This window comes from Channa argus, chromosome 12 (assembly GCF_033026475.1).
Source record: "Channa argus isolate prfri chromosome 12, Channa argus male v1.0, whole genome shotgun sequence".
NCBI lineage: Eukaryota > Metazoa > Chordata > Actinopteri > Anabantiformes > Channidae > Channa > Channa argus.
In genome coordinates, this window is record NC_090208.1 from 10,431,205 (window position 1) to 10,458,173 (window position 26,969).

Below are 26,969 nucleotides of genomic sequence, written 5' to 3' on the forward strand. Positions count from 1 at the left end.
CACGGTTAAATAGAAACCGTCACTTGGAGACGCAAACACTGAAGCGAGGAGCCACATTAGAGGATACAAAGGATAAGTGGAATATTTATGGAGTGATATCAAAGGATTAAAGAGAAGAAATCCTTGTGCAAACACAAGAATGTCTGCAGAGGTGGGGCTGGGGGGAATGACGGAGGAAAAGAGTTGCATGCACAAAGAGCAAAAGGCCAAACAAGACTAATGCCGAACAACACCACCAGCATAAAGTTGGACAGCAACTGAACTGTATCTGCTCTGAGAAAACAGAGATGCAGTAATTCCAGTCTCTCTAACTGGTTGTCAGGCATGAAAAACAAATACCCAGCTATCTTAGCCCCTGACGTCACTCCTTCAGGGAAGGGGGGAACAGAGGTTGCATGTGAGTAAGGTTTGGCGTAAGGGGAAAGAAAGGACGGACAGTTAAATCCACTGGAAACATGATTGACTGAGGGTCTGCAGTGCTGGTGGCTGACAGGGTCTCCATGGCTGGCTGCGGCGAATGTTTGTGAGGCTAATGATGCTTCCTGAGGTTTCCACATCTGCCTTCCCCCGTGGCCACATGTGCTTTGAGTAAACGCTGGGCTGCCATGACTAAACACTGGAGACCCTGTTACAAATGATGTGCTATTAGGATTACTATGCATACGGAAGCAGATTGATGAGCATTTACAGTAATCATGCGTGCTCACAAAGTGTGTGTGCACGTCCCTTAATCGCTTTGCAAATGTGCATGCTTCAGTTCCTATAGACTCTTTCTTCTAGTTTCTGCAGCGGCGCATTGGTGGAAGAAGTAACTCGTGTAAAAGTGACACGAGTAAAAGTGGAATGTATCGCGCAAATGAACTCGATCCATCAATATTCCGCATTCACCTCCCGATCTTCAGTCTTACTGATGCAATCTCCCTCCCAAATAGCATTCGAATATTAACATAATGTTAGTGCTACATTGTTGGTGACAGGTGTCAGGGTTCGACGACAAGAGTAATATCACAGTCTGTGAAAATAAGGAAGCTACAGCCAACAGTCAGTTAGTTTGGCTAAACGTAAAGATGGGAAACCTTGCAGTTGGGATGGGACTCCGGGAAGTTGGCCAAGAAAGAGTCTTTGCACAAAGTCCTAAAAAAACTGCAAGACATTTTGGACAGAGCTGTCTGTAGTTTTCATGTTGAGCTGAGCTAACTGACTGCAGCCCGTGCGGTAGCTTAAATTTTAAGGCTACACTATGTATCAGTGTGTAACTTATTGTGTTACTTATATTAAGTCATAACAGTATGACTCACAAGACATTTATGATCCCTCTGAAGGAGCTGGAGGCTCATGGGGCCCCTTTACTGCATGGTCATGGTTTGAGGATGACCTGCTCTAGGCAAATTTACACAATGGCCATTTTCTTTCCGTTGCTTAAAGATGAGCGTACTGTGGTCTAAGAGATATTTATTGGCTTCTTGTATCCATCCCCCGACTTCTGCTCTTCAATCATCATTTTACAAAGTTCTCTTGTCTTTATGGTGTTGTTTTTGGTCAGGATACTTATTCACCAGTAACTGGACCCTGAACTGCAACCTTTAAACACACTCACTGCACTCGGATGATCTCCATTTCACGCACTGTGTGAGCAGTGAGGGGGTGAATAGGACTTTTTTCACATTTAGATTCGACTTCATTTAGATTACTTTGCCCACGAGTTGGCACGAGTTTTTACACCGGACGCCCTTCCTGCCGCAACCCTCCCATTTTATCTAGGCTCGGGGCTGGCACCAAGGTGGCCCTTGGTGTCTGGGCGTGGCCGCACCTGGTGGCGTGGGATTCAAATCCGCGGCCTGCATCCCAACCAAATGCCACCACTGATCCACCAGGCCCCCGAGCTTTAAGTAGGAGAGTACTTGTGTAAATACACATACTTTCTTTTCACGAGTGCAAACCTGCGTGTTAGCATGTGTCTGTGGTCTTAAGACTTCTGTGTCTGTGTGTGTGTGTGTGTGTGTATGAGCGTCCGTTTGTGTTGTGAACACTGGAGCCGAAGGTTCATCTTCCTTCCTCATTCCCACACTGCTCACAGGGATTACCTTGGCCACACTGCCTTTTGAATTGCACACACACACACACACACACACTGGGGCGAGCAGTGACACAGCACAAATGTGGTGGCTGCAGAACAGATTTACTGGCCCTCAGCAAGAGCCCGGGGACTCCAACTTGAAAAGGCCTCTGTTTGGGAAATTTATGTAAAGTGTCGCAGCAGGTCTGAACAGCAGTGAGTGAAAATCATTTTATTTAAGTTTTTTCACATCTCTTGCACAGTCTTGTTGTTGGTATGTGTAACCTCGGAAAATAATTACCCCTATGAGGGGAAAAAAAAAGCCCCCACGGGTCACTGTTGTCTTCAGTCATCGCTCACTGATGGCCTTTGTCTCACCGTGGTGTTGCATTTGAAGTGCCACTGAGGAATGCGGTCCCAGCATGCCTCTGTACAGTGACATCATCCACACTGGCTTCTTGCATCCAGCTTGTTTGAATCTGTTGTCCTCCATTTGAATCCTCCCAGTACTCCTCCCCTGCCGTCTCCTCGATGACAGGTATGCAGCTGGAAGAGTAAGGAATGCGGCTCGCTGCAGCTCACTGTGGGACAGGTACAAACCTCTCCGTTTTCGCATGAGAGGCTAATGGCTATGGGCAAATCATTACACGATCATCAGAGGTAGCTACGCATTTGCCAAGTATGCACAGTCCCGGGGAGTTTTGTGCAGAGGGACGATGTTAATAAGCGCAAAGGAACGACTCAGCGTAAACAAAGAAAGGTTTTAGGGGCGAGCTTTGGGTGACAAAGTGCATCGATCACTTCACAATAAAAGCCACCCAGCGCTTCACCTTTCTCAAATCAAGTTGTTTGTGTCATCGCAAAATCATTTAAGCTCAGTGCTGAGAGGCATGTGGACTGACAGACTAAAAGAGGGGATGGCAGACACACTGTAAAGTAGCTGAGAGTAAGGTACAGGGGAAAAGCAACTTGCTGACTGTTCTTTATGCACAGTGGATATTGACAGGGTCTCTCGACACACTGCGCATTGAAATCTACGAGCAGCATGATGTACGACATCTGTCAAATCATGATGCACAAAAGGGATTGTGGAAAACTGATAAATATCTCTCTCTCTCAAAAGAAAACAGTTACCTTTCCAGCGGCCTCCAATTTTGGCAACCACTAAAGGTATTGGGTTTAAAAAATACGATTGCATTGTAATTATTTTCATTTCTATGCTATGGGACTGTCAGACATTTCTGGGTAATGGTGCTGAAAATATTTTTGAACATTTGAAGCAGTGTCAGCTTCCAATCTCTTGTTACAACCTGCATATTATTTGTTCGGAATGATTTTCACCTTTAACAAGTTACCAGGAAAAAAAAAGAGGAGCATTTAAAGCTACAACACGCCACTTTTGGGAATCACGCTGGCTGTTGCATGAGACTTGAAATGAATCCACCCAGAGTGTCAAATATGACACTATGTCAAAGTCAATGGCATCTCATGGACATGTGCAAAGGCCTTCGCATCTGCGTGTGACACATTTGGGTTTGGAGCTCTCTGATTGGTTAGGAGAGCGAGCCTCCCTCTGCACTGCTGCCAGTGCTGTGAGTATGACTTTATGGGAAGCATGTTATTTCCTCTGCAATCTTGTGATCCCTCTGATTGATTTTAGCAATTCCTTTGAATGGCTCCTCATTTCTTGGTTGAGGACTAATGTGTTCCCCTTGAAAGGAGCCCTTCGAATTTGGCACATGAACTGATTAGATTTTGGTAGTTAAAGACTAAGGTCACTTTGGCCACATTTGTCCCATTCTCATCAATGCAATATATCAGCGACTCATTGGAGGCTAATTTCAGTACATCTGCTCAAGGATGAATGGATTCGGAGTCTGTTTTAGGAGTCAATGTGCCTGTTTGGTGGAGCCACACATCTGTGAAACAGTAGTTCCAGTTTAAGTAGATATATATATATATACATAGACATATATAGAAAAAAAAACATTAGTGAGCCAAAAAACCCAAGAGCCTCAAATGTCTTCCCTAAGCAATATAACAAGTGATTTTCTAAATGTGCCCTTTTTACATGCTTTGATTTTTCACTCCTTTCTTATTTCTCACATGTCTTTATGGTCTTAGTTTTTCTATCTGGAAACTCTTCTGGGGTTCATTGTCTGGAACCATCTTTAGTGTAAGATAAGTGAAATCAGTGATTCATACTCTCCTAACTCCAATAACTAAGCGCATTTGATAAACTTGCGGACATTTTAAGTTACCGCATACATCTGTCACACTCGATATGTCATGCAACATTTATTCCAGGTGCACATTACATCATGTTAGCATCACACTACCAAATAGATTTTCATCAAACACGGGGAAATCATGTCAGTAAAAGGCAAACGTTGTGCGGTTAACACAGGAGGAAGGTGGAATTAGGAGAGGCTCGCCGAATTCTCGCAGACACAGGGAGCAATGTTTTCACCAGGCTGTGTGTGTGTGTGTGTGTGTTAGTACAGGGAGTGAACAAGAAGCATTTCTGTGTGTTTTCTTAGTGCATCAGCTGGTGAAAGACGTGTCAGTGTGTGTGAGTCGAGCATGTTCGCCGTTGTTGAGTGGCACGAGGGCGCAGCAGGAATGTGGCCTCTGTAACACAGGTACAAACGGCTCAGTCTTCGCATGAGAGACTAATGGCTATGGGCAAATCATAGCCATTAGTCTCCAAGTATGCACAGTCCGGGAGAATTTTCTGTTGAGGAGGATGTCAGTAAGTGGAAGAGAACAATGGACCATGAACAAAGAGAAAGAATGCATGATGCACACAGCCAGCGCAGTCCCTTCGCCATTACATGCTGGTGCTCAAGGTACCTGTTTGCATCGGTGATCAACTCTCTGAGCTTTCAGTAGAGCAGAGTAAAACCATATTAGTGAATCAATGGTACAAAAAGGCACAGGACTTTACCACAGGAGACCTGGGTTCGACTTTTTGTGTGAAGCATTGTGAGCCCACTGTCGATTGTTACTCAACCTATTGGTTTAGCAGGAGGTGGGACGGTACCCTTTTTTAACGCGGACACATAAGAATCATTGATCCAATTATATACTGGAGGGAATCAATCGTGGTGCGATCAATTTGAAATATTTGCTTCGATTTTTCCAGGCATCTGGATTTGGATCTGCCATCGTTTAGGGTGGTGCGAACCTTGGGCGACAAATGCACTGACCTTTCCGCAACAAAGGCGACCCAGTGCTTCACCAGGGCGTTGCTTTCAATGCGGCGTAGGGAACAGTGAGAAAAATTCAGCATTACTAATACGGTGGAAACAGAGTGAACAGCCAGGCTCATAAAGTTGTAAACTAACACGTAATTTTTACGCAGGCATTGTTTGATGTGAATCCCCCATGTTTATGTAGTGAATTACCACCACTACGTATGGTCAAACGTGAAGGTGTGGTGCAGTTAACGTAGTGTATGTTGGTGCACGTGGTACCTGAGGAATTCATAATTCACCACACAGGATGTGATCTTATCTTCTTATCTGCAATCCTCATAGAAATGAAGAGAAAGGAACAAAGTTGTCCTCTGGTGAACCTAGTTCATGGCTCACTGGTCTGTGTCCCTCATAAATAAAAAGTCTCCATTAGCCGTTCGAGATGTGACGACTGAAATTAAAGGTTTCACATAATAAAAGTAAATTAAAATGAGGTCGATTGTACGTCTGAATCCCTTAGTGTTGTACTTAAGCTGCCCCGTGAAGAGAAACCACGCTTCCAAAAACTGGCGGCGTAAGACTCTCATAATATAAACTAGATTATGTAACTGGGAAAATGTGTAGAGCACATGTTCATCAGAAGTCAGCTTCGCGACAGTTGGTCGATCAATCAACTCAACATTTTGTCTGAGCACATTAGAGTCCCACCTAAATGTAACTGGCCATTAATCTTTTTACACAACAGGCTTGGAATGCAATGCGTTTGCCCAAAGCTAACAAAATGCCAGTCTCTCACCTCGTATTGAATGATGCTCGCTGTTAATATTACAATCTGTCCTTGTAATTGCCGTGGCTTAATCTGTGCTGACAACAAATATTTTTGCGGGGGAATATTTTCCTTAAAACCAGACTCCGCTTGCCGACCGCTAATTTATACAGCACATGTGCAATTGGCCAATGCCGCGCTGCGTTGGAACCGCTCTTTATAGTGTTTTAGTGATTTTAAAAAGTAAAAAGTGGAATGAATTAGAGCATTTATGGAATATAGATGAAGTTATCGTTTGCATGTGGCACAAGCTATTAAGTAACCAGAGCTGCTTCAGCTGCATGCAGGTGTCACACACACAGACACACACTGGAGGATGTGGGTTCATATTTAACAATGTGTGCCAAAACTGTCTCACTTGTCTCTAACATTTTAATTTTTTTTATTTTCTTTTTTGTCTGCACAGCCATGCGTTTCAGTAATGCAGCCCTGGGTGATTCCTGCTCTGACATGCTCCTATGTTTTGGGAAGCTCTGAAAGTAAATGCACAAGTATGAGCTTACGTGTTTGAATTTTAATGTCAATATTTTTATCTACTTGACATATTGTATTGGATTTAGGTCTCCCTTTGTTTGAGGTTATTAAGAACCCGGCAAGCAGGGTAAGGGTATATTTAAATCGTAAATCCCTGTTTAATTTCCTCTTGTTAGTCTTTCTACACTCATAACAGCTCAGGCTTAGCACCACAGTGTTGCCTTGCATGCCCACTGGCTGACTCACTTAGCTCCCGCTGAGCCCTGCTCAGAGGTCTGGGGTTCATCCACAGCCTCTCCCTTTTCCTGGCTCTAACCTACTTCACATCTCAGGCTTCCTGCTCCCGGCCGGTCAAACTTGGAGAGAGGGAGTTAGTGAGAAAGATGGTGACAGATCCCCGCTGGATACGCCGGACCGTCTTTTCCTCTGCAGTACAGTGCGGAGTGAAGGTGTGGAGCAGGGCCACTGAGGCCAAGAGGATTTCCTTCACCACAGGAAGAGAAAGGTGCTTGTAGATTTATGGTAGCAATTAGCCTAAAACAGTGGCAATCCTAGACTTTGCAGGGCTCCGGGGAAAAGGGGACCATCGAAGCACCTCAAACCCACCCCCTTGACATGTCGTACATACCCTCGAAGGGGGCCCCTTTTAGTGTTTTTCTGTGGGGCCCTGCTGGTGGTACATCTCTGCCTCAGAGATAAAGAGGGTGTGGAATTTAGTGTAGGCTATCGTGGATTTTACACCGGACTTTTGATCTATTCTTAGTGTGTGAGTGTGTGTGTGTGTGGTTGTGCAATAGTTTCTGTGCACTTCCACAAACTTTACAGCTTTCTATATTTGTCCTGAATCTGATTGAAGCCATACCTCCTCCGTGCATTGAACTGGCTGCTGACAAACTTTCCAACTGTTGCAATGAATTTGAAAAGGCATTTGCCTGCATTTATGTGACGATCCACAGCAAAAGATGGATTGTTCTTCTTTCTTTTCGCCGCGCTCATCCAGCCAGTTAGTTCCCAGATTTAACCCACTAATCACACGCACACATGCACGGCAAAACAGCAAACCCTCTCCTCTAGGTAGGACTTTATGGCTGACGGTCAGTGTCTGACAAGTCGAAGGCTGCATCGGTCAGAGCTTTTGCAAGTCAAGGCCTATAATTGTGCATAAAAAGCCAGCGTGGCTCCTGGACTGTCGGTGAACTTGCATGCCCAGGTTATCAGGGCAGATCCACCGCTTGGGTCTCATTAATATCAGACACACCCCGCTGTTGTTGTAGTGCTGCTCCGCTCACCCCGTCCTCCTAGAGCCAAAGTTCAGGCTACAAGAGAGAATAAAAACATAAAACATCTGAAACTGATTCAAACACAGTGTTAAGCAAAATCTTAATTTAGTAAAGTTACTGTGTATAGAGCATAGTACAGTCTTGAAATAATAACCGGTCCCCCAGAGTAATAATAGTTTAAAAATCAGAAACCAGAACCAGAAAACATAACAGTGTGTGCTTCCAAACTCACTCCACACTTTATTAGTGTGTTTTTTTTCACCTGTTACAAAATATAATATTACATTCGCATTTATATAGCTCTTAGCCCATGACAGCATTACCACTGAGTATGAGTTTTAAAGCAGTTTTGTCACCATAAATGATGTATTAACATTACTGTTGTTGAAAGAAATGGAAAGAGTTGTACCAAAACACCTCACAAAGACATTTTGAAAATGTACAAAATTCAGGATTTGTAAATTTGAACTTTCATTCATCTCCCAGCAGTGTTGTACTTGTGTTTCTGCAGACGCAAAATGTGCAAACTAAGAACAGATGCTGAAAGGTCCTCACTCAATTTACTGTGTCCTGTTTGGTAAAGACAGTTATAGTTGCAGTTGAGTCGTGTGATTATTGTTACCACGACTTTAATTTCTTTCATTATTAGCATTTATTAGTATAAGTTATCTGTTAATTTTACAGGAGAAATAATAAATCGAAAATCAATATCTCAAGTTAACTTTGAGATATTGGGGCTCTAGCGGCAGTTGTTTTGTGATAGTGTCAGAAATCCGTAAGTGAGAGAGTCAACGAACAACGGCACTGAAACCCATTGACCCTCCATCCTCAGTGTAGTGTGTGACGGTGCCTTCACCGGCCTGCAGCATGGCTTCACTGCTCTGTCCCCTCCGTGACCCATAATTCCCTTCTTCCTGCTACACTTGAAGATTAACGGAGTGATCGCTACCTGTCCACCTGCCGGAGGCATCACGTTTAAAGGACACCAGGGTAATCTCGTGGGTCCAGTTAGTTTTCTAATCCTTTGAAAGAGAAACAGAAAGCCAGGCTAAGGACAGGCTGTTCAATTTCCAAGGGATCTGTTATTGGAACCGCTATTGTTCAGCTTGGGAGGCCACCTGCATCACCTGAATTTACTGTGCCAAAGGGGATTTATTTGTGTTTTTACTCGGCTTTGCTAATATGGTTTTACTTTGATTGTGTCTTGGACACAAACACAAAGCTGGCTTTTGCACCGATTTATGGCATTGAAGGTTTTGTTATAGCATTCACGCTCTTTCCGGAGCCCACGGGGGGCTGGTGGTCATGCCACCGCGTTATTCTAACGCCGTACACGAAGTCTCCGTTGGCTTCATCTTTCCCCTATGACTCCAGAGCCGCCCGGATATCTGTAGCAAACGTGAAACCTGCAGAATGTGAAGCCATCTCTGTTACACACACCAGCAACAATGGAAGGGCCGCCCTGACCACATTTGGAAGGTTTTGGTTGCAGAAGCAATTTCGAGGCTATCAGATTGAAACTCAAGAGGCCAGAGCGAGACAATTCTGTCAGGAATTTCTGAGAGGGGTGTGTGCTCTTTTAAAGCAACTTTTTTTTTTTTTTTTAAATGTACGATTAAAAAAAAAAAAAAAGCTTTTCATGGCCAGGAAATCTCTATCACAATGGAGTTGAAGCTACTCAGGTATTTAGGTGACCTGATAAGCTTTGTAAAGGAGCTAGAGGATATGTTAAGGTGTGATGTCCTCTCGTCTCTGGGTGCTGGCGCTGTAAGTGGAGCAGGATTTATTTCTCCAAAACTGCTTGCGAGACGGAGCGGTGCAAACGTGCGCATGACAAACCTGTTCCGCCCCGACACTAAACCTTGATTCAGCTCCCCAGCATGTGCGGATTCTAGCGCTGCTGAGAGGCAGCTTCCAACCACTTTGCTGTTCTTGGGTTTCACGCCACCAGGGGATTGCTCTTCACTCTGAAAGAATAACATTTCTTACACAAACCAAAGCCACAGCCAGCAAGTTTTAAAAGACCGATCCCACGTCTCATAGGGTGAAACTTACCTGCCTTCGCCAGCGGACCTGTCAAGTTTGTCCTATTTAGAGTGGAACCCTAGTTGCTCTTTGGGGAAGGCAACAATACTGCAATACCATCAAGGCAGTTTCTGTCTTTGCTAACAGGTCAAATGAAATGCATCAATAATGCCTTTCAGTACATTTCATAGCAATATAGACGTAATTGCATGCGAGGAATAAATGACCGAGTTCTTATCACAAACAGCTCCATGTTAATGCTCTCTCCCTTCAAACATAGGTTCATTGTGGCCTGATGGATGAAGCCAACACAGCTTAGGATAAACAATTGCATTGGTAGAAAATAGAAATGCCTTCCTCTAGCTGAAATTGTGTTCAGTCAGTGGACTACTGAGTGATCCCCGTGTGCCTTTTTTCTGAAAAGGGAACGACAGGAAAAGGGAGGCATCCATTGATTCTTCAGCTGGCATGTACTTTAACTTGTGCCCCGGCAGCGCCAAACCCTGCTCCCTGCTAAGATGACCCTGGCCACACGCTCCAGCTGTGCAAACACAGCCACATTTCTGAACACACACTCGTGTTCAGGCCAAAGGAAATCCAATTATTTCTTTGCTTTGAGGCCCTTTCTGTGATTCATTTCAGAAGCACACATTCGGGTACCTTCTTCAGTACATACGAGCCGCCCTGTCGGCCTGAACAAGGCCTAACAAATGCACCACTGTTGTTTCTTTTTCTTCTGCTGTGTGAGCAAACCCCCGCTTCTCAGTCGATTCTCAGTTATTCTGCTCATTTTTCGTCCTAAACTTACTCGGAGGAGAACCACCAAAGTCAACAGCGAGAGGATGCAAGATAAATCATCTGCCAGTCGGCACAGACAGCAGGAAATAAAATGTTTTCGTCAGGAGGCTCCTGCCCATGTGAACATAAGCAAAATCCTTTCATAGCATGGCAGGCGTGTCAAGCCTTTTGCTTCTCGAAATGCTGAAGTGGTGTGCATGTGTCTGAAGAGCAATACGCTTATGCCTGCAGTCATAACCAAACTCAGTACTCTGGAAGCCAAGGAGGACGTCATAGCCCACATGTCTCCCTTTGTTCCTGTCTGACATCAAGAACACACTCTTTCAAGTGGTTATTCTGCCAGGCTATGGCTGTGGACTGTATTCGTACTGTATGAGAATGGAACACAGTTATAGCAACAGGAATTAAAAGGAGGTGTGGAGGGGTTGGTCCTTATTTACCACTGTCATCCCACCAGTGTGTCTGCATAATAACATTTCAGGTGCATTGATATCTAAATAAAGGGGTTTAAAAAGTCTTCATAAACTGCTGGCTAAATGAATTGTTTTAACTTCTTGTTTTTCTTGGTCTGCCAGGCTTCCTTGTAACAATATTGCAACAGCATAAGCCGAATGTTCCAAAATCCCAGTAATTACTTTGGCACAGACAGTGCTGATAGAAACAATGGCTAAATGAAAAATTTAAAAAAGTATTAAAAATCTATTATTTTTCCCTGAATTTCTTACTTTTGAATCCTGTGCCGCTGCGCTAGAATGTGCTGTCCGGTAATAAGTAAGTATCCAAAGCAGCACAGCAACGAATGTCCACACGTAACTGATGTAAAACCAACATGTGCCGATCTGATCTGAAGGCGGCAGAAGGAGAAACGTAAGCATCACGTTGCGAGCTGACATCTTAATGGTTGCAATCTAACGTTCTTTCTTTCTGTTCTCTGAAATGTTGGGTGCAGTGTGTTATTTGATTGCAGACTATCAAACAAAATGCCCTTATTTTAAGACAGCAACAGATTTTTCATGTCGTGCAAAAAGCAGACGGGGGTCATTCTAAATTCCAGGCCAGGTACTTAGTCTGTGTGTTTGACTGAATGCAAGTTGTAGCCACAGAGGAACAGCGCTCACTTGGAGACTGCTGAATAACTCTTCCCGCATATTTGGAAACTGTCACTTCGTGTGCACCACTGTTGAAACACGTTAAGTGTTATCTTAGCTGACAGCTTCCTTGGAAAAGAATTTCTTCAATAGTTCTGAGTGGGATCAGCACAGTTAACACCCTGACGACTGAATCTTTCCATTTTCGATGGACTGAAATGACCTCGCTTTATTTTTGTCTCTGCTGTTGCTTCAGAGCGAAATGATTTTCCCGAGATAGAGACCCTACCACGATTCAAACCTCGGGAGCAAGCGGGAGTTCCCCGAGTTTGCACTAATCCACGTCGAACCAGAAAAGAGGAATACGATTAAACGCATGAGGCTCACACTGGGACACACGCTCAGGGAACCAGGTTGCCCTCTGATGGGCTGGTAGAGTCAGGTAACTCGAGTTTGACCCGTTAATATAAAGGGAATGGGGAGAACAAAATATGTGCCCATTCTCCTTCCCATCCAACCATCTTCCCTTCTGTCAAATGCCACTTTTGCTGTGTCCCAAATTTCAGGGACATCATTCATCAAATGGCTCAATTTTTCCGAAATTACACATGTAGGACAGGTTTGGACAATTTGGAGACCTTTTTTATTTATTTTTTTTGACAGGCTTATCACTGTCACAAGTCCTGGCAATTGCCCTTCATTATAAGTGTCAACATGTTTTCTGTGTGTCTATCATGGCACAGTGCTTTCTGTTAGTCTTGTGCATCTTGGGTATTTTTTTATAGCATATTTAGCTTTTCCGGGAGATCATTTTCTGCTCTTTTGGCTGGTGTCTGTCAATCGTCTGAGATAATTGTACCCTCTGGAATCTCAGCAAGACAAGGACAGGGCAATATTAAGCTGTCACATTGTGTCATTATAGACCGGTCTTGAATACATGGATACAATGTTGTCTCTGATCTTGTGTGCGTGTCTCAGATACGGTTCCCCACAGGGTGATTGTTGTATTTAGAGGACCCGAGACAAATCGCTGGGTTTCCCCAGCTTGTGTGTCAGAGGGATGATGATGTTGTGGTTTGTTTGGCTGCAGGAGTATGTCAAGTCAAGTGGAAATGTCTGGAAGAGGCTGCCAGACAGAGACCAGGGCCCTTTTAAAAGTAAATGTGGTCATTGTCAACATTTATCCTGGTACTGTGAGACAATCCTAACGGCCCTAAGAGCAACATAGCAACATAGCAGAGACATAGCATTGTCTTAGCCAGTGTTAACTGCATTGTGATGCCTCACTACATAATTAAAACTTAGTTTTAACAATAATAACAATGAAATTGCTTTATGCCAGATATCTTGTATCCTGTATAATTGTATTTTTAGCAAACTGAAACTTAGTTTTCTTATTCTTAGATAAGTGTTTTTTCCTGTTCGTGGTCAAGAACCTTAGAAAATGTCTAAATCTGTCAGAACTTAAATAGTTGTTAACATGGCTTTTTATTATTATTTTTTCTTTCATAATTCATTAATAATTGTAGAAATAATCAGTATTTCTGCATGTTCCCCCACACTAACAATAAGTGTGTGGTGTTGTTCTTATTGTCAGCTCTGTTTCTATTTTTTTGTACATTGTCCATATTTACAGTACTAAAGACTTCAAACTATGAAACTGCACACATCGCTATGATGTAAGAGGATTTGAAGCAAAATAGATATTATATATTTTTTCAACTCTTTGAGGGAGTCACCTAGTGTGGTTCACAGGTGGTATACAGCAGATAGAGCCCAGCTATTCAATTTGACTTCTGCAGTAATCTGTAATGCCACAAGAACTGCTCAACTAAGTAAAGAGAAATGATAGTACTTTTTATATGTTATTGCTTTAAAAGGTAACTGCACAAACATAACACTTATCATTTAGCCATCATTTGTTTCTCAATAGGAAAATGCCTTCAAACTTAACTCCAGCCTAAGAAAAAGAGTGATGGCGTGCTGCAGATAACCTGGCCTCCACAGTCACACAGACTTAAACCCAGTAGGGACCAACCAGCTTATGTGGGGAATCATTCAACACAGTTGGAAACTTATTCCAGGTGACTGCTTCAGGAAGCTGATCGACACAATGCCAAACAACGGGCGAAGCACGGGAAGAAAACAGGGGTATGAAATGCATCAAAGGTTCTCAGCTCAAACCAAACCGTGGATGTTACAATTGCTGCCCACAGCCCACATTGCAAATTAGGTGTATTGGCAAAATATAACGTTCAGCTGTTTGCAATGAACAAATCAAACAAGAACAATTTAAATAGCTCCACGCAGCTAATGTTACAAGTGGTCCCTCCAAAATCAACAAAAAAATGCAACTTTTAATGACTATTGCAGTCGCAAAATTATTCAAACCCCTGGATAGAATCCCTCATAAGAGCAAACATTTGCAAATCAAGCACTGTCTCAAGCAAACCTCATGCACCTAATCAAGGGCTTCATTAGTTGAACCAGGTGGGCTTGACATAGAACACATCATTACCTGAACTGGCTCAGGGTTTGTTGAGTGTTTATTTGGATGTTAGAAAAAGGGTGAAAGTGTCAAAAAAAGTCAAGCCCTCAAAAGACACACACTAAACTCTAAAGGTTTCCAGGAAACCTGCAGTATGTAAAAGGAAAGATTGATTTATTCAAGTATAAGTTCATCCTAAGTGAAAACATCATGCTATCTGTGAGGAAGCTCTGGCATCATTGGACCTTCAAACAGGACAATCATCTTAAGCACACTTCAAAGTCCATGAGGTGCGATTTGAAGAAGGACGTAAACCCAAGAATATGATATGATTGGAGGCCATTGCCCATAGGTATTGGGCTAAAAATTACTCAGGAAGGCTGCTGAAAGATTGAAAGTTTTGCCAATACACCTAACGACGGGGGTTGAATAGTTTTGAGTGCATCTGTACGTGGCATGCACCACTAGGATACAAGCGTTGATGTCTTCAGTCGCAACCCACAAGGTAGGAAACAATGGAAACAAAGACACCCATTGAATGAGAACAGTTGTCCAAACAACTGACTAGTTCTGTAAGTTTACAGACAACATATCTAAGACGCATCATTAGTGTGTGTGTATGGCCCAACAAAAGTGAGGGAGGCAAAGACTTTATCCAATAAACATAATTGTAGGTGTACCAGTGGAAATGCAGTGGTCATGGTATGAAGGCTTTAAGAGACCAAACAGATTCTTAAAGAAAATCCCTCTGGTCCATAAATTGATGATTTGGGTTCCATAATTTATAGACGTGCTTCAGAGCTAAGTCTGCAACATTCATTTTAATCAGTTAATAGAACACACACATGGCTACAACTTATGAATGTTGAGGGATGTGGCTGTGCTGTGAAGAAAAAGCCGTTGAATTGCAAGTTTAGGTCTAAGTTTAAGTGTCAGGCAGAAAACTTTGCTTTACTGGTAAACATCCAAAATTCTTTCCACTTTGTGCCCAGTGTGCAGCTGGCTCACAGTAATGCAGAACCCAATTATGGGATCATTGAGTGGAGTGCTGGACAACTAAAGATGGCATGCCACATACAGGGCGACATTTCATTATTTGCCCTGCTGCCAGCCCGATGAGATCAGGGCTTGAGAATGCCACAGATTACGGAAATTAAGATTGTTCAATGGTTAGGCAACTCTGCAAATGAGGGGCTTAATTTGAGTGCGGGAATGTTGGTAACCACAGACTGTGCTCTGTAGAAAAGGGCAACGTTTTCATTGCTCATATTGATGTGGGCGAAAAAACAGGTCAGGAAACTCAGCGGAACAGATCGCTTGGCCATGCCTGTGGTGTGAGAATGGCTTCTTCACAGATTGCAGTCTCCCCCCACGCTCTTGGATGCTAATAATGACATCCTTTGCAGAGGCTTGCCGAACACCGCCGAGGTTTAATTTGTTTGGCGTTCAGGGTTGTGTGATCAGGCCAACGGCTTGCCAGATTGGCTCTTTGTCCATTCGAAAGAAAACAGCGGATTACTGGATTGGTCTTCTGGGAGGTCTGGCATGGACGGTTAGCTTGCATTTCATGGACGGATCCACGTTTGGGGCATTGCCACTGTCAATTCTGCAGAGGTTCATAATGGACTCTTATGTTGCTTAAATTTATGTACTGGGAAAATTACCAGATCTCAGTGTGCTAATTGGTTTTTGGCCACTGAAAACCGACCAGAAATCACTCGGCTCACAACTCAACATTCAGAAATCAATCATATCGAGCAGCCACGTACTGACCGAGGAATCCCATAAAGGCCTTCTTTCAGTGTGTGCTTTTTTTTTTTTTTTAAATAGTATTTTCAAAGTACTTTTTAAAAGTTTTTTTCACATGAAAAAATTCCCAAATATGTTTTAGCAGTGTCCTATAAAGATAAAGGAAGCGAGAGCCCAAAAACATTCTGTTTCTTTTCCAGGACTGATAGAGCGAGAAGGTAAATCTTACCTCCTGGGTCAGTGCAACCTTGGTCAAATCATCTAAAGCTGCTACTCCCACTCATTTTTTCACAAGATGTTTGTTCTTGTGCATAGTTTCATCTGAAATGTACAGTTTGCTTCACAACAATTTTACTGATCCCCATGAAGTCAAGGCTTGTATATATTACGGTCTATGCAAATATAGCATTGCTGTAAAACGATTCAGTATGAAGGCAGTATGCTTTTAATTTCTTAAAAAAGATGTGAAAAATGTTTATCTTTAGCTCTTAAATGAATTCACTCTGTGAGCCAACATAAGACTTAAATCTTAAAAATGGAAAACCGCTTCAGAAACCCATATAAAGTGTTGTCATCAATCTTCCTGTGACAGTCACCTTCATGTGTGAAATGACCCCGGTGTATTGAACGGGTTGTGCAGGAGCACACACGTACTCAGCAGTGAACTTGTTGGCGCAGTCTGTGCAGAACATTGTGTATTGACTGTGCCACCCAGCTGTCAATTGTAATCCCTCTGTGAGTTTATATGATGAGAGAGGACATGTGTTTGTGTGTCTGTGTGTGTACTATGCAGTTAGGAATTAAACTATGAATTGATATCCACTGCTCAGTAATGGCCCCCTTGAACACCGAACTAAGCCACTAATCTCTGCTTTGGTCGGGGTGTGCGGTCTTGTGTTCACACAAAGCTTCATTACTGATTAACGGCGGCAACGGCTGCTTAACGCCACAGGGACGAAGGCGCAAACGCTCCACTGAATCGATCGGGCTAATGACGAGCGGACAGGGGAGAGCTGTCACACAGCTGCCGCGGTCGTCTCTCTGTCTGTGTCTGACGGCTGGACTGGTGCCAGTGTTGCGTAGGGATGGTTTTTCGGCGATTCTCTCATAGCTGGTTACAGCATGTGGATGCATTGGCTGAATACTGGACTGAATGCAGGTGTTTCACATTTAATTACCGATTTAACCAAATGCCACACATTAGAGCGTGAAACGTGTGCTTTACAGGGACTAATCCATTCAATTGTAATTATCTGCTGGATTGTAATTATGTGTACGTGCTATAACGGGTCCAATCTGCACTAGTTCCACCTCGCAACCTTAGGCTGTGACGCACCAAGCTGATGGTTGGCTGTCAGCCACTGTCAAGCTATAAACTGTGTCTGCAGTGAACCAGAGTGGTGCTTTGTTTACAGTTTGTACTGTATATGCATAGACCGAAGGTCTTCTGCCCTCAAACGGTCTGTGTCCACCCAGTCAAAGGTGCAGTGTGGCAACACAGCGATTGCTCTTCATCGCCCCTCGTTCTTTGACATTGGTTTGTTGTGTCTCGGTCCTTTCATGCTTTAATCTGCTGCTAACGTCTTGGGCACTGTCAGAAGTGATGTAGACTCTTGCAGCACATGGAAGGCCCTTCCTGCCGCAACCCTCGCATTCTATCCGGGCTTCGGACCAGCGGCTGGGCAGGGCCGCAGTCTGTGGGGTGGAATTCCAACCCGCGGCCTTCTGCATCCCAACCAATGCTCTACCACTGAACCACCAGACATGTGGTCAGTGACATGGTCGTAATGACTGGAATATGAATTTGCTGATGACTTCCCTGAATAATATCTGAGCCCTAAAATGACATGATTTGCATTTATCACACATGATACTGGTTTAAACTGTTTCCCACAGAGATAACATTCATGTTTAATATGTTCCTCATCAATTCATCTTTTCTCTGACCTTCACAATTAAGGTCGTACTTCCATTGCTTTCTCGAAACCATCCATCTCTGTCACCTTACGGGATGATTTCAGGAAACGGATGATGTCTCATCCTGCATAAACATGATTTGATCATAATTACCCACCAGGTTAAAACTCTTACATAACCGTTCCGTCTGCATGACATGCTGGAGTCGGCCGTAACAAAGGGCCAAGGCCATCCCTCATGGGCAGAGCAGTAGTTGGGAAAACAAGTGGCTTTTTTGTCTTTAAGTGGGTGTAATGAAAGATGCAAACTGGGTGGATGTCTTAAAGTGGAGAAGTGTCAAAGGTGAGGCCTCTCAGCTGCTTCGTTTTCTTTCAGTCATCGGAGAGAGAGCTTGGCCCAACAGTCAGGCCACAGGGAACTAATGAAAACAATGGATAATTCAGAACTTAAATCCAAGTTGCTGCTTCTCAGTCCTTTTATGTAATGTGAATGAACCACTACATGTATATCATAGTTTTTAAAACTTATTTTTGACTTTCCACTCTGAAGTGATTAACAGCAAATCACTAGATTTTAGTTCAACATTTCAACATTCCTTCCTCACACGCTACAGTTGTGAAGTTGTTCTGTAGTCTTCTGCAGGAAGAACCAGCATGTCTCAGGAAATTAGAGGACATATGTCCGGGTGTGGTCTTCCCTCCCCTGCTCGGTCACTCAGCCTGTCACTGTGGGAAGCCATGTGGGCCTGTCCGTGTTTCCTGCAGCTGGCACTGTAAGACTGAAGAGGTCAGCAGAGTCAGGCCCTTGCTCAGTCTTGTCATTGTGCTCAGCCATGTTATCTTTTAGTAGGCTTGCTTGTTTGGAGAGGGGACATCCAGAAGTTACAGTATTTCTCATCTTAACAGCAGCTAAAATTCATAGTTGCATTTTAAAGCCGCATTAGTGATTTCCTGGCCACTAAGGGGCAGAACTGCAGAAGATAACTAACATCAGTCACATTCTTGACATATTATTGCCATATGGCCTCAGTGTTGGGACTAAATGAATCTAGGTTCCAGTAGGTGATAATTCTTAGCTATGAGTAACACATTCTACATTACACATAGATATGTGACGCATTAGTAATACAAAATATTAGTCATACTTGCACATATTTGTTATAAATAAGGGTCATATTACTGTCATTTAATATGCCTACAAAAAGCGATACTTTTGCTGTTACGCCTCAAGTTTAACAGACTAATAGTGGGTACCCAGCTGTGTACCCATTGTGTTTTCTTTTACCACCACAACAGAGATTTGTGAGGAGGTTGGCAGACTGCGGATTTTCTGGATCAAATCAACACCTTCACCGCATCGTTCCTACAAAGGGTCCCTATTGACTCTCTATTTAAAATGAGAGAATCTCGCACATTTATTGGAATACTTGCGACGGTATGAGTATTATGTTAAGACAATGCATTTTTGGTCCGGGTACTGGTTAAATCCAAGCTCTCTCCACGTGCTTTGATGAGCTGTCAGAACTCTTTTTGATGCCTCATTAAAAACCCCCACATTAAATATAATAGCAGTCGTTACCTGAGCTGGAAAACCACACAACATCTGGTGCAGCGATTACTGTAAAGCTTTTTCATCATTAGGATGTCTCTCCTCTAGTTAATTTTTCAGTGGCGTTCAGTGCTCCATCTGTTTATTCTGCATCAGTGTCACACCGCAGAATTGGCTCCCCCCACTAAAGCAGAAAGTCCTTGATGAGATGCTGTGGCCTCACACATGGTCAGCAGGTGGACTAACCTGTCTACTTAGCAGGAAATATGCTATTTGCTAATATTGCGCCCTCACACTGGTCAAGCGCTCAAGTTGCAGTCAGCCCGTGGTCATCTCTGGAGTGAAGAAATGTGATTTATTGTAAGGGCCGCAGCCACACAGACACCTGACACCGCACAGTATTTGGTGTCTGTTTGTACTGCATGCTGATATCCTGTGGCCTGAGGGGATTCTCGCAAGAAGCAGTTGAAGAAAAATAGCCGGTGACAACTATGGACCAAAATGATTGATGATGACCTCTTGAGATGAGTTATCCCGTTGCCTTGCAGAGAAACCATGGCACACAGTTAGTGACTTCTAAAGTACGAAATATGACTTACTTACAGTAACTTGTGGACTTCACAGTATATATTATATCTATGTATCTATTTGAAGAGCAATAAACTAGAACATGAAGAGATTTTGGGGGTTAAAAGTTCCGGGCTCTTCACTTTTTTACTGAATACATAACTGCTTAATGCTGCTGTCTTACAGTTACAAGATTTGAATCCCTAGTTCGCTGCAGCCTGTCAGTGTGGAGATTGCATGTTGTCTCCGTGCTCGCGTGGTTTTCCTCCCACAATCCAGAGACGTGCACGTCAGGTGAATTCGTGAATCTAAATTGAAGAGTGTGAATGGTTGTCTGTCAGTGTCTGCCTCTCTGTGTTGACCTTGAGATTGACCGGTGACCTGTCCAGGGTGCATGCTGCATCTCGCCCAGTGGCAGCTTGGGCTGATAGGCTCCAGCCCTCCACCGCCCCTGAACAGGAGAAGTAGTTACAGATAATGGATAGATGGAAATACACCATGGGAAAAAGGTTTATAATTGAGAAAAACAGACCCTGTTTGTCTGGGCCGCAGGGAGTCGGCAGTGGCAACTGGGGAAGAATTGGCAGGAAAACTATGCTGACAAACCTGCTAAATTAGCTGTAGATTCTTTGTCAAAGGCTGGATATAAGTCAGTGTGAGCATGCACCACTTTATATTCCCCATATACCTGTATTTGAAAATTCCACTCAATAATCCCATAAACATTTTCGACAGCATGCACCCACTCCCATTAGTTCAACCCCCTTCTTTCATCTGATTTACCGGTTTAACTCATCTGTATAATGTTCTGCACCCATATCCTGTTTCAACGGGACATATGTGAAACGAGACAGGTAACATGCGGTTGCATGAGGACTTTGAAAGGCCGTGTCAAAGAACTGCTCATGCATCGTTAGGACGGTGTCACGGATCATTATGAGGCATTAAAACATGGGAGTAACGGAGCGTAAATGCAAAGGGACGTGATGACAGTGCCAAGAAGAATTTCCATCTATCAAAGTTGGATTCTTCTATCTTGTCATGCTTTTCATTCCTTGTGCTGCTTAAGATGAATAGTGGTAGGGGTTGAAGAGGGCAGCAATGGAGACAAGTTGAGCTCCGTGCCACTGTTCCCCTGATGTTGCAGGACAAACTTGGGAGAAAGATCAGTGAATCATAGTGTGAGAAATTTGGCCCGGAAAGCAAAGTAAAAGTACAGTATATATTCAAAGACTGTCTGCAAAAGATTATTAGGATAACAAAATAATCCAGCAGGAATCAAAGAATGTGATGAAAGTGCTGTTTCAGTTTTATTTCATTTCCCACAGAGCTTAGTCACAACCTGTTGCCTCGCAGGTAAAACTGAAAATTGCAACCAGTAGTATTTCTTTCCCTCTTTTACACTGAAGGGTGTCTTGTTTCCTGAGGTGAGCCAAGACTCTGTCATTGCCTTTATGATTCTTTTTATTATCAGTCCCACAATCTTGAAGAAATCGTGGGTCGGTAATGAGCACATATTAAATTGAGTTCGTCATAATCCCAGGGAAGAAATCAATGTGGAGGGGGCAGAGGATGGATGGAGAAAAAAAATCCTCAGGAGATAAAAAAGGTTTTTCCCAGCTTATGCGAAAAGAACAGAGAAGGGGGAGGAAGAGAAGGCAGTGTTATGTGAAACCCTTTGAAAGCGGATTAGCAAAAAAAATATCTTTTTCTATTAGGCTTCGTTCAGACAGAAGCCAGACTTGAAAAAGAACTGTCCTTAACTAAATATTGGATAAAATCTTAATAAACAACAGCAGGGCACGGAACAGAAACAGAAGTCTGTGTTTGGGCCTAGTGTACCATGCTAAAAGTTCCACCTAAACAGTGGAGGCTGGCACCGTGTTACAGGAAAGCTCAATTATAATATCGGTTGGATGTTATTACTGTTGATTACGCGCTTTTGAAGACCCGACTTGCCCCCGAGTTCACTTCCTCCCCTCTTCTCTGGTGGAGACAGGCTCTTTGAAATCCAACTCGCCTCGGAGGTTAACAAATCACCAGCCTGGTTTTACTTTCACCCTTGCCCCTTGTCGCATCGACACACATACACACTCACCCACACTGGATTTGAACCTCGTATGTGTAAATCTGGGGCCTGGGATGCCAGTAGCACTTGGGTGTTTCAGTCACAGGTGCCCCTACGAACCAGGAGCACTTGTTTCCTTAACCTTCTCAAAGCTTTAATTTAAATAAACCCAAACTTCACCTGCGTTATTACATGCTTTTACAACATCTAGTGCTGATTCTATTTAGTACAGAAAAAGGACTTTATGTTGCCCCCATCTTTAACTTATAAGCATCAAAAAATACATTTTAATGAGTAGAAGTTACATAATGTCCAATTTTTGTGCCAACGGTTATCTGGAAACAGTTAAAAGTAATGTATTTCATTGCTTTGGGCAACTGAACCCTCATTATGATGTTTACTCAAAGCACTTGGTTAAACCTGCAGAATTTGGCCTTTTGAGGGAAGTACAGTGTTTAGACATGTGAGGGACACTGGGCAACATCAGCATTCATCTGATCTGAAGTGAAATATGCGCCGTCTTTTTTGCCTTTATTTTGTTCTCCACCAATCATATATAGATGGGACATATGGAATTTTAGCCACTTTAAATGATCAGCTTTGTTTAGTTATTACCTACGATGTCACCTGCTCTTCAGTGCTGGAAAGTTAGTGCACATCATTTTCAGCAGCGCCACACAATTCTCTGCACTACGGTAAGCAACCATTTTTCATGTCATTTAATGAATTTGTAATATAACAAATTGTTAGACGGCAAATGACAGCAGCTTTGAAACTGGGAGATGTTCGTCTGCTTCTATACTGCATCTTCTATACTCTTTCCCTGGAAGACAGGAATGTCTCACTTTATGTACTGGGGGAAAATGAGTGTGTGTAACTCAAGCACAAAATATGTTAAACATACTCGGCAAAGCAGATTTGTAGTATGTAAACACACTTTCTTGGAAAAAGCATTGTAAGTAAAGGACATTCTCAGTGTCCACCAAGCCTTTTCATTACACGAGCGCAATTAAACTGAGTACTTTGGCCCTATTTGGAAATACTCTGCCAGTTTTTAATGGTTTAATCCAGTGGGGGTATGCAGGATGCTTGACATTGGCACTGAACAGCCAATTTGTTTTCCCAGGAAATGAGTTTGATAGATCCTAATTTTAAGACTCCTGCGAGGGAGAGCTTAGCTGTCATGCACCATTAGCCTGTACCTCAGCCTGGTTCCAGCACATCCTGTGTATTTAAAGAGAGTTGATGCAAACTTTAAAAAGACAAGGAAACGGTTGTCAGTTTTGTCTGGTTTTCAGACGCACACAAGTGTGTGAGAAAATAATTTCTGAGTTCCAGAGGAAGAAAATCTGTTCAGAAAGACACTGCTGGCATGTTCATTTCAGCCTGGCCTTCATTTAGCCTTGAGCAAGGACATCTGGTCACTTAAGTGGTTTTCGGTACATCTTAGAATGCACGCACGCACGCACACACACGCACACACACACACACACACACACACACACACACACACACACACACACACACAGAAGTTCAGCAGAACTTCTCTTAATGCTCGTATATTCGACCTACTGTGTGTTTGCTTTACCCCTGACTTGCAATATTATACTTTGAAGCATCGGTTTCAAAGAGGACATGTCTCGGTGCAGTGTTTGTCATATATATGGCAAATATATATATTTTTTGTAATAAATTATTTGGTTTCCCGTGCTAAACGAATTAATGTCCTTTTTCAGCTCTGCAGTGTTTAAACTGTTATAACAACCCGAGAAACATATTGTAATAAATGACCAACTGTGTATTTTACCGTGTGTAAGATTTTACATTCATTCATCCTGACTTGCACACACACACACACACACACACACACACACACACACACACACACACACTTAGGGGTTAAACAAATATTAGTAGTAAAAGAAAAACTTAAATTTTACATGTATCTTTTAGGAATGGACAAATCGAAATGTTAAATCTGGCCTAACAGCTGCCACATCTGCTGATCCACACCCAACAAATTCATTGTAGGTCATCCAAGGAGGATTTTTAACCACATTTTACTGCAGTGACTTATGTGTTGTTACAGATGCCTCCACAGCATAAGTGACTGCAGCTAAGCAGTGCTGAGTGTGGGGCTTTAGACCAGATTTGATTTGTCTTATTTAAGACTTCACTCTGTGGCTCTTTCCCACAGAAAGCTGGTGTACGTTTTGCTGCAGTTGCTCAGCAGCAGTTTTTTTTTTTTTTCCACCCATCAACTAAAAAACCTGCAGCCCCCCACAATGTGAAAAACCTTCAGTACCCCCAACCCACATCCAGTGCTCTGCTTCACTCTGCCTTGGCTCAGGCCCGGGAGGCAGCCAGTTACAGTGTGTTTATGTCCCGCAGAGAGCAGCTGAAGGCCCCCGTTCGGATTTTGTTTGTCCTCGAGAATGCGGGTCCTGCTGCGCTGCTAATGGGCCATATCCATGATTCCCCTCAAGGGGTGGGTTACTACGCCTTCTGATATCAGATCTCTTGTGCTCTGAATTCCTCCAGGGCATGTAATGATTCCCCTCATCAAGAGGGATTTGCGGTTGAGAGCCAAATCCAGGAGAAAGAATGCCCAATACTAAAAGACTGCAAAGAGAAACACAAGCTTTTCTACAATTTACTTCGATTTCCCATTTTCACCATTGCTTCAGAGCAGAGTGGTGCGATAGTTCGGCCTATTGTGGACTGAGCCTTCATATCTGCTTTCGTATATTCAAAGGATCCATAATCAATCAATAAACAGGAAGACTGCCCTTCCTCTGTTATGCGTTTCCTTAACTAATGCAGTGTATGTAAATGTTCTTACTGAGTGATTTCTGATGTAGGATGTTGCTGTAGTAATAGTATTAGTAATATCACATACTCTATGTTGGTTGCCATGAAAGCTAAGCTGTTCCCACTTTTTTTCATGCTGATCTGATGCAGGTATAATATGAAATGCACAAAATACCTCTTTCACTGAAAACGTGTAATATGCTAAAGGACTAAACTACTGGGCCATGCTCTGCAACAAAACCTGCTCCCATTTGAAAATCCAAAGCTTTCAGCATAATGTTCCACAAAATATCTCCAAGGTAAAAAAAGAAAAGGGGTACAAACTTTTAGATTTATATTAAATATTATATAATATATTAAATATCAGCTTTATTAGTTATTGCTTAACGCTTTCCAACCACATCTAGAGGCTAATGTGTTTATACCCATTTTGCTGTCATTGCCTTCTCTTCATGCATTGCACTGCCTTCATGATCTTCGTCCAAGAATCCCGGGGTTTTTTGTTTTTTTTTTACACATATTTTAATGTTCCAGTGTGAACCTGTCCTATGGGCAGCAAATCCTCCAACCTTAATGCCCATTAAGCAGGCATCTTTTGGTATTGCACCACAATAGCAGCTGATGTCCTGGATCTTCCTTTGGATGAAATGTATCAAAAACACAGGCTAATTACTGTGGAACTTTCACTGTTTTTGTTGGAACTGAGCACAAAAACTAGAAGGTTAGGCTTTGAAAATAAAATATTGTGGATTTGGTCTTAAAAAAAAAGCACTTCCTTAATGTTACAGGACCAATATTGTCATAGTTACAAAAATAAACAGTTGTTAAAGTTGCTGACCAGTTATGGTTAAAACACACGTTTCACACATGGGATCGTTCCGGGCCAACCACCACATATGGTTTGGTTAGGCTATGCATATAGCTTGTGTGCTGACTCTATCTTGATTTTCCAGGTTGCTGTGTGGGCCAATAATGAGGATGCAGTGTTCATCAGAGAGTTCACTCTGATTCGACGAGACCACCTCCCCGAAGAGCCTCTCCAAGACAGCAGCCAAAAGCCAGAAGACCCGGTAAGTGCCCGATCGAAAGAACACGGCACTTACTGTATTTGCACAATGGTGAATTCCCCCAGTCGGTCCGGCTTTCTTTCTTGTATAACTTACATATAAAATAAATTGAAATGTCATATAAAACTAAATCAGCCAATAAATCTATTGCAGTGTGTTTGCATAACACACCACACCAGAGGAGTGAAAAAGCATCCATATTACACCCCAGTAATGAATTCAAGTGAATGATGATCATGGGACATTGGGAGTGGAGGTGTAATCTGACTGCAGGCCGCTCGAGCTTGACGTGAAACAGGGCAGCACATGCAAACATGCGCACACACTGACCCCTTAAAGAAACACACACACTTTGCACATTCTGGGGAGGGATGGCTCTTTTGCATCACATTTCTCCCACTCTGTCGTCACCTTTGATGATACATGAGTCCCGGTCATAGCACTTTCTTTAAGCCCATATCTCACCCAGATGTTTTATCTAATTGGGTGGGAGGATGGGCTGAGCTGTTTCTGATGGGACTGGTCCTGGAGCAGTTTTAGAAGAATCTGTTAGAAGTGATCAAAGGGTTCTGAAGAGGTATTAAGTTATCGCTAACAGGAAATGTCAAAGCACTTTTCTATTTGTTGTGAGGACGTCATGCAATTGACCCGAGTGTAGCCACATTTAAAGGCACATACCCAAATACTGTAGACCTCCTTAGTAAGCTAAAAGGTGAAAAGCCCTATCCCCATACATATTTCACAACATTTACACTTGAATAATTGACCTTTTGACCTTGACAAATATAATATATCGAGCAGCCTTTTGAAATGACAGAGCAAGATCATTTTCATTCTCTAATGTCCACGTTAACTTTGCCCTACCTGGTATATTTAGCTAACATATATTTGACAGTTTACTTTTTTACCGTACAGGCTCTTTAATATCCCAAAGCAGACATAATGGAAAAACCTTCATTAGAATTTAAATGTTGTGGGACGAGTGTTCAGTAATGTAGTGATAAACCACA

At 42.9% G+C, this 26,969-nt stretch overlaps 1 protein-coding gene across 6 annotated transcripts in view; it reads left to right on the top strand.

The window, feature by feature from the left end:
- LOC137137644 (ADAMTS-like protein 1) overlaps positions 1-26,969 on the top strand; it is an 87,082-nt gene that overhangs the window by 6,164 nt on the left and 53,949 nt on the right. For 5 of the 6 annotated variants that reach the window (XM_067524174.1, XM_067524173.1, XM_067524172.1 and 2 more), the window contains exon 2: positions 25,846-26,010. In XM_067524174.1, the coding sequence (XP_067380275.1) occupies positions 25,846-26,010 (165 nt within the window). The remainder of the gene's footprint in view (positions 1-25,845; positions 26,011-26,969) is intronic. The other variant, XM_067524168.1, reaches the window with a different exon arrangement.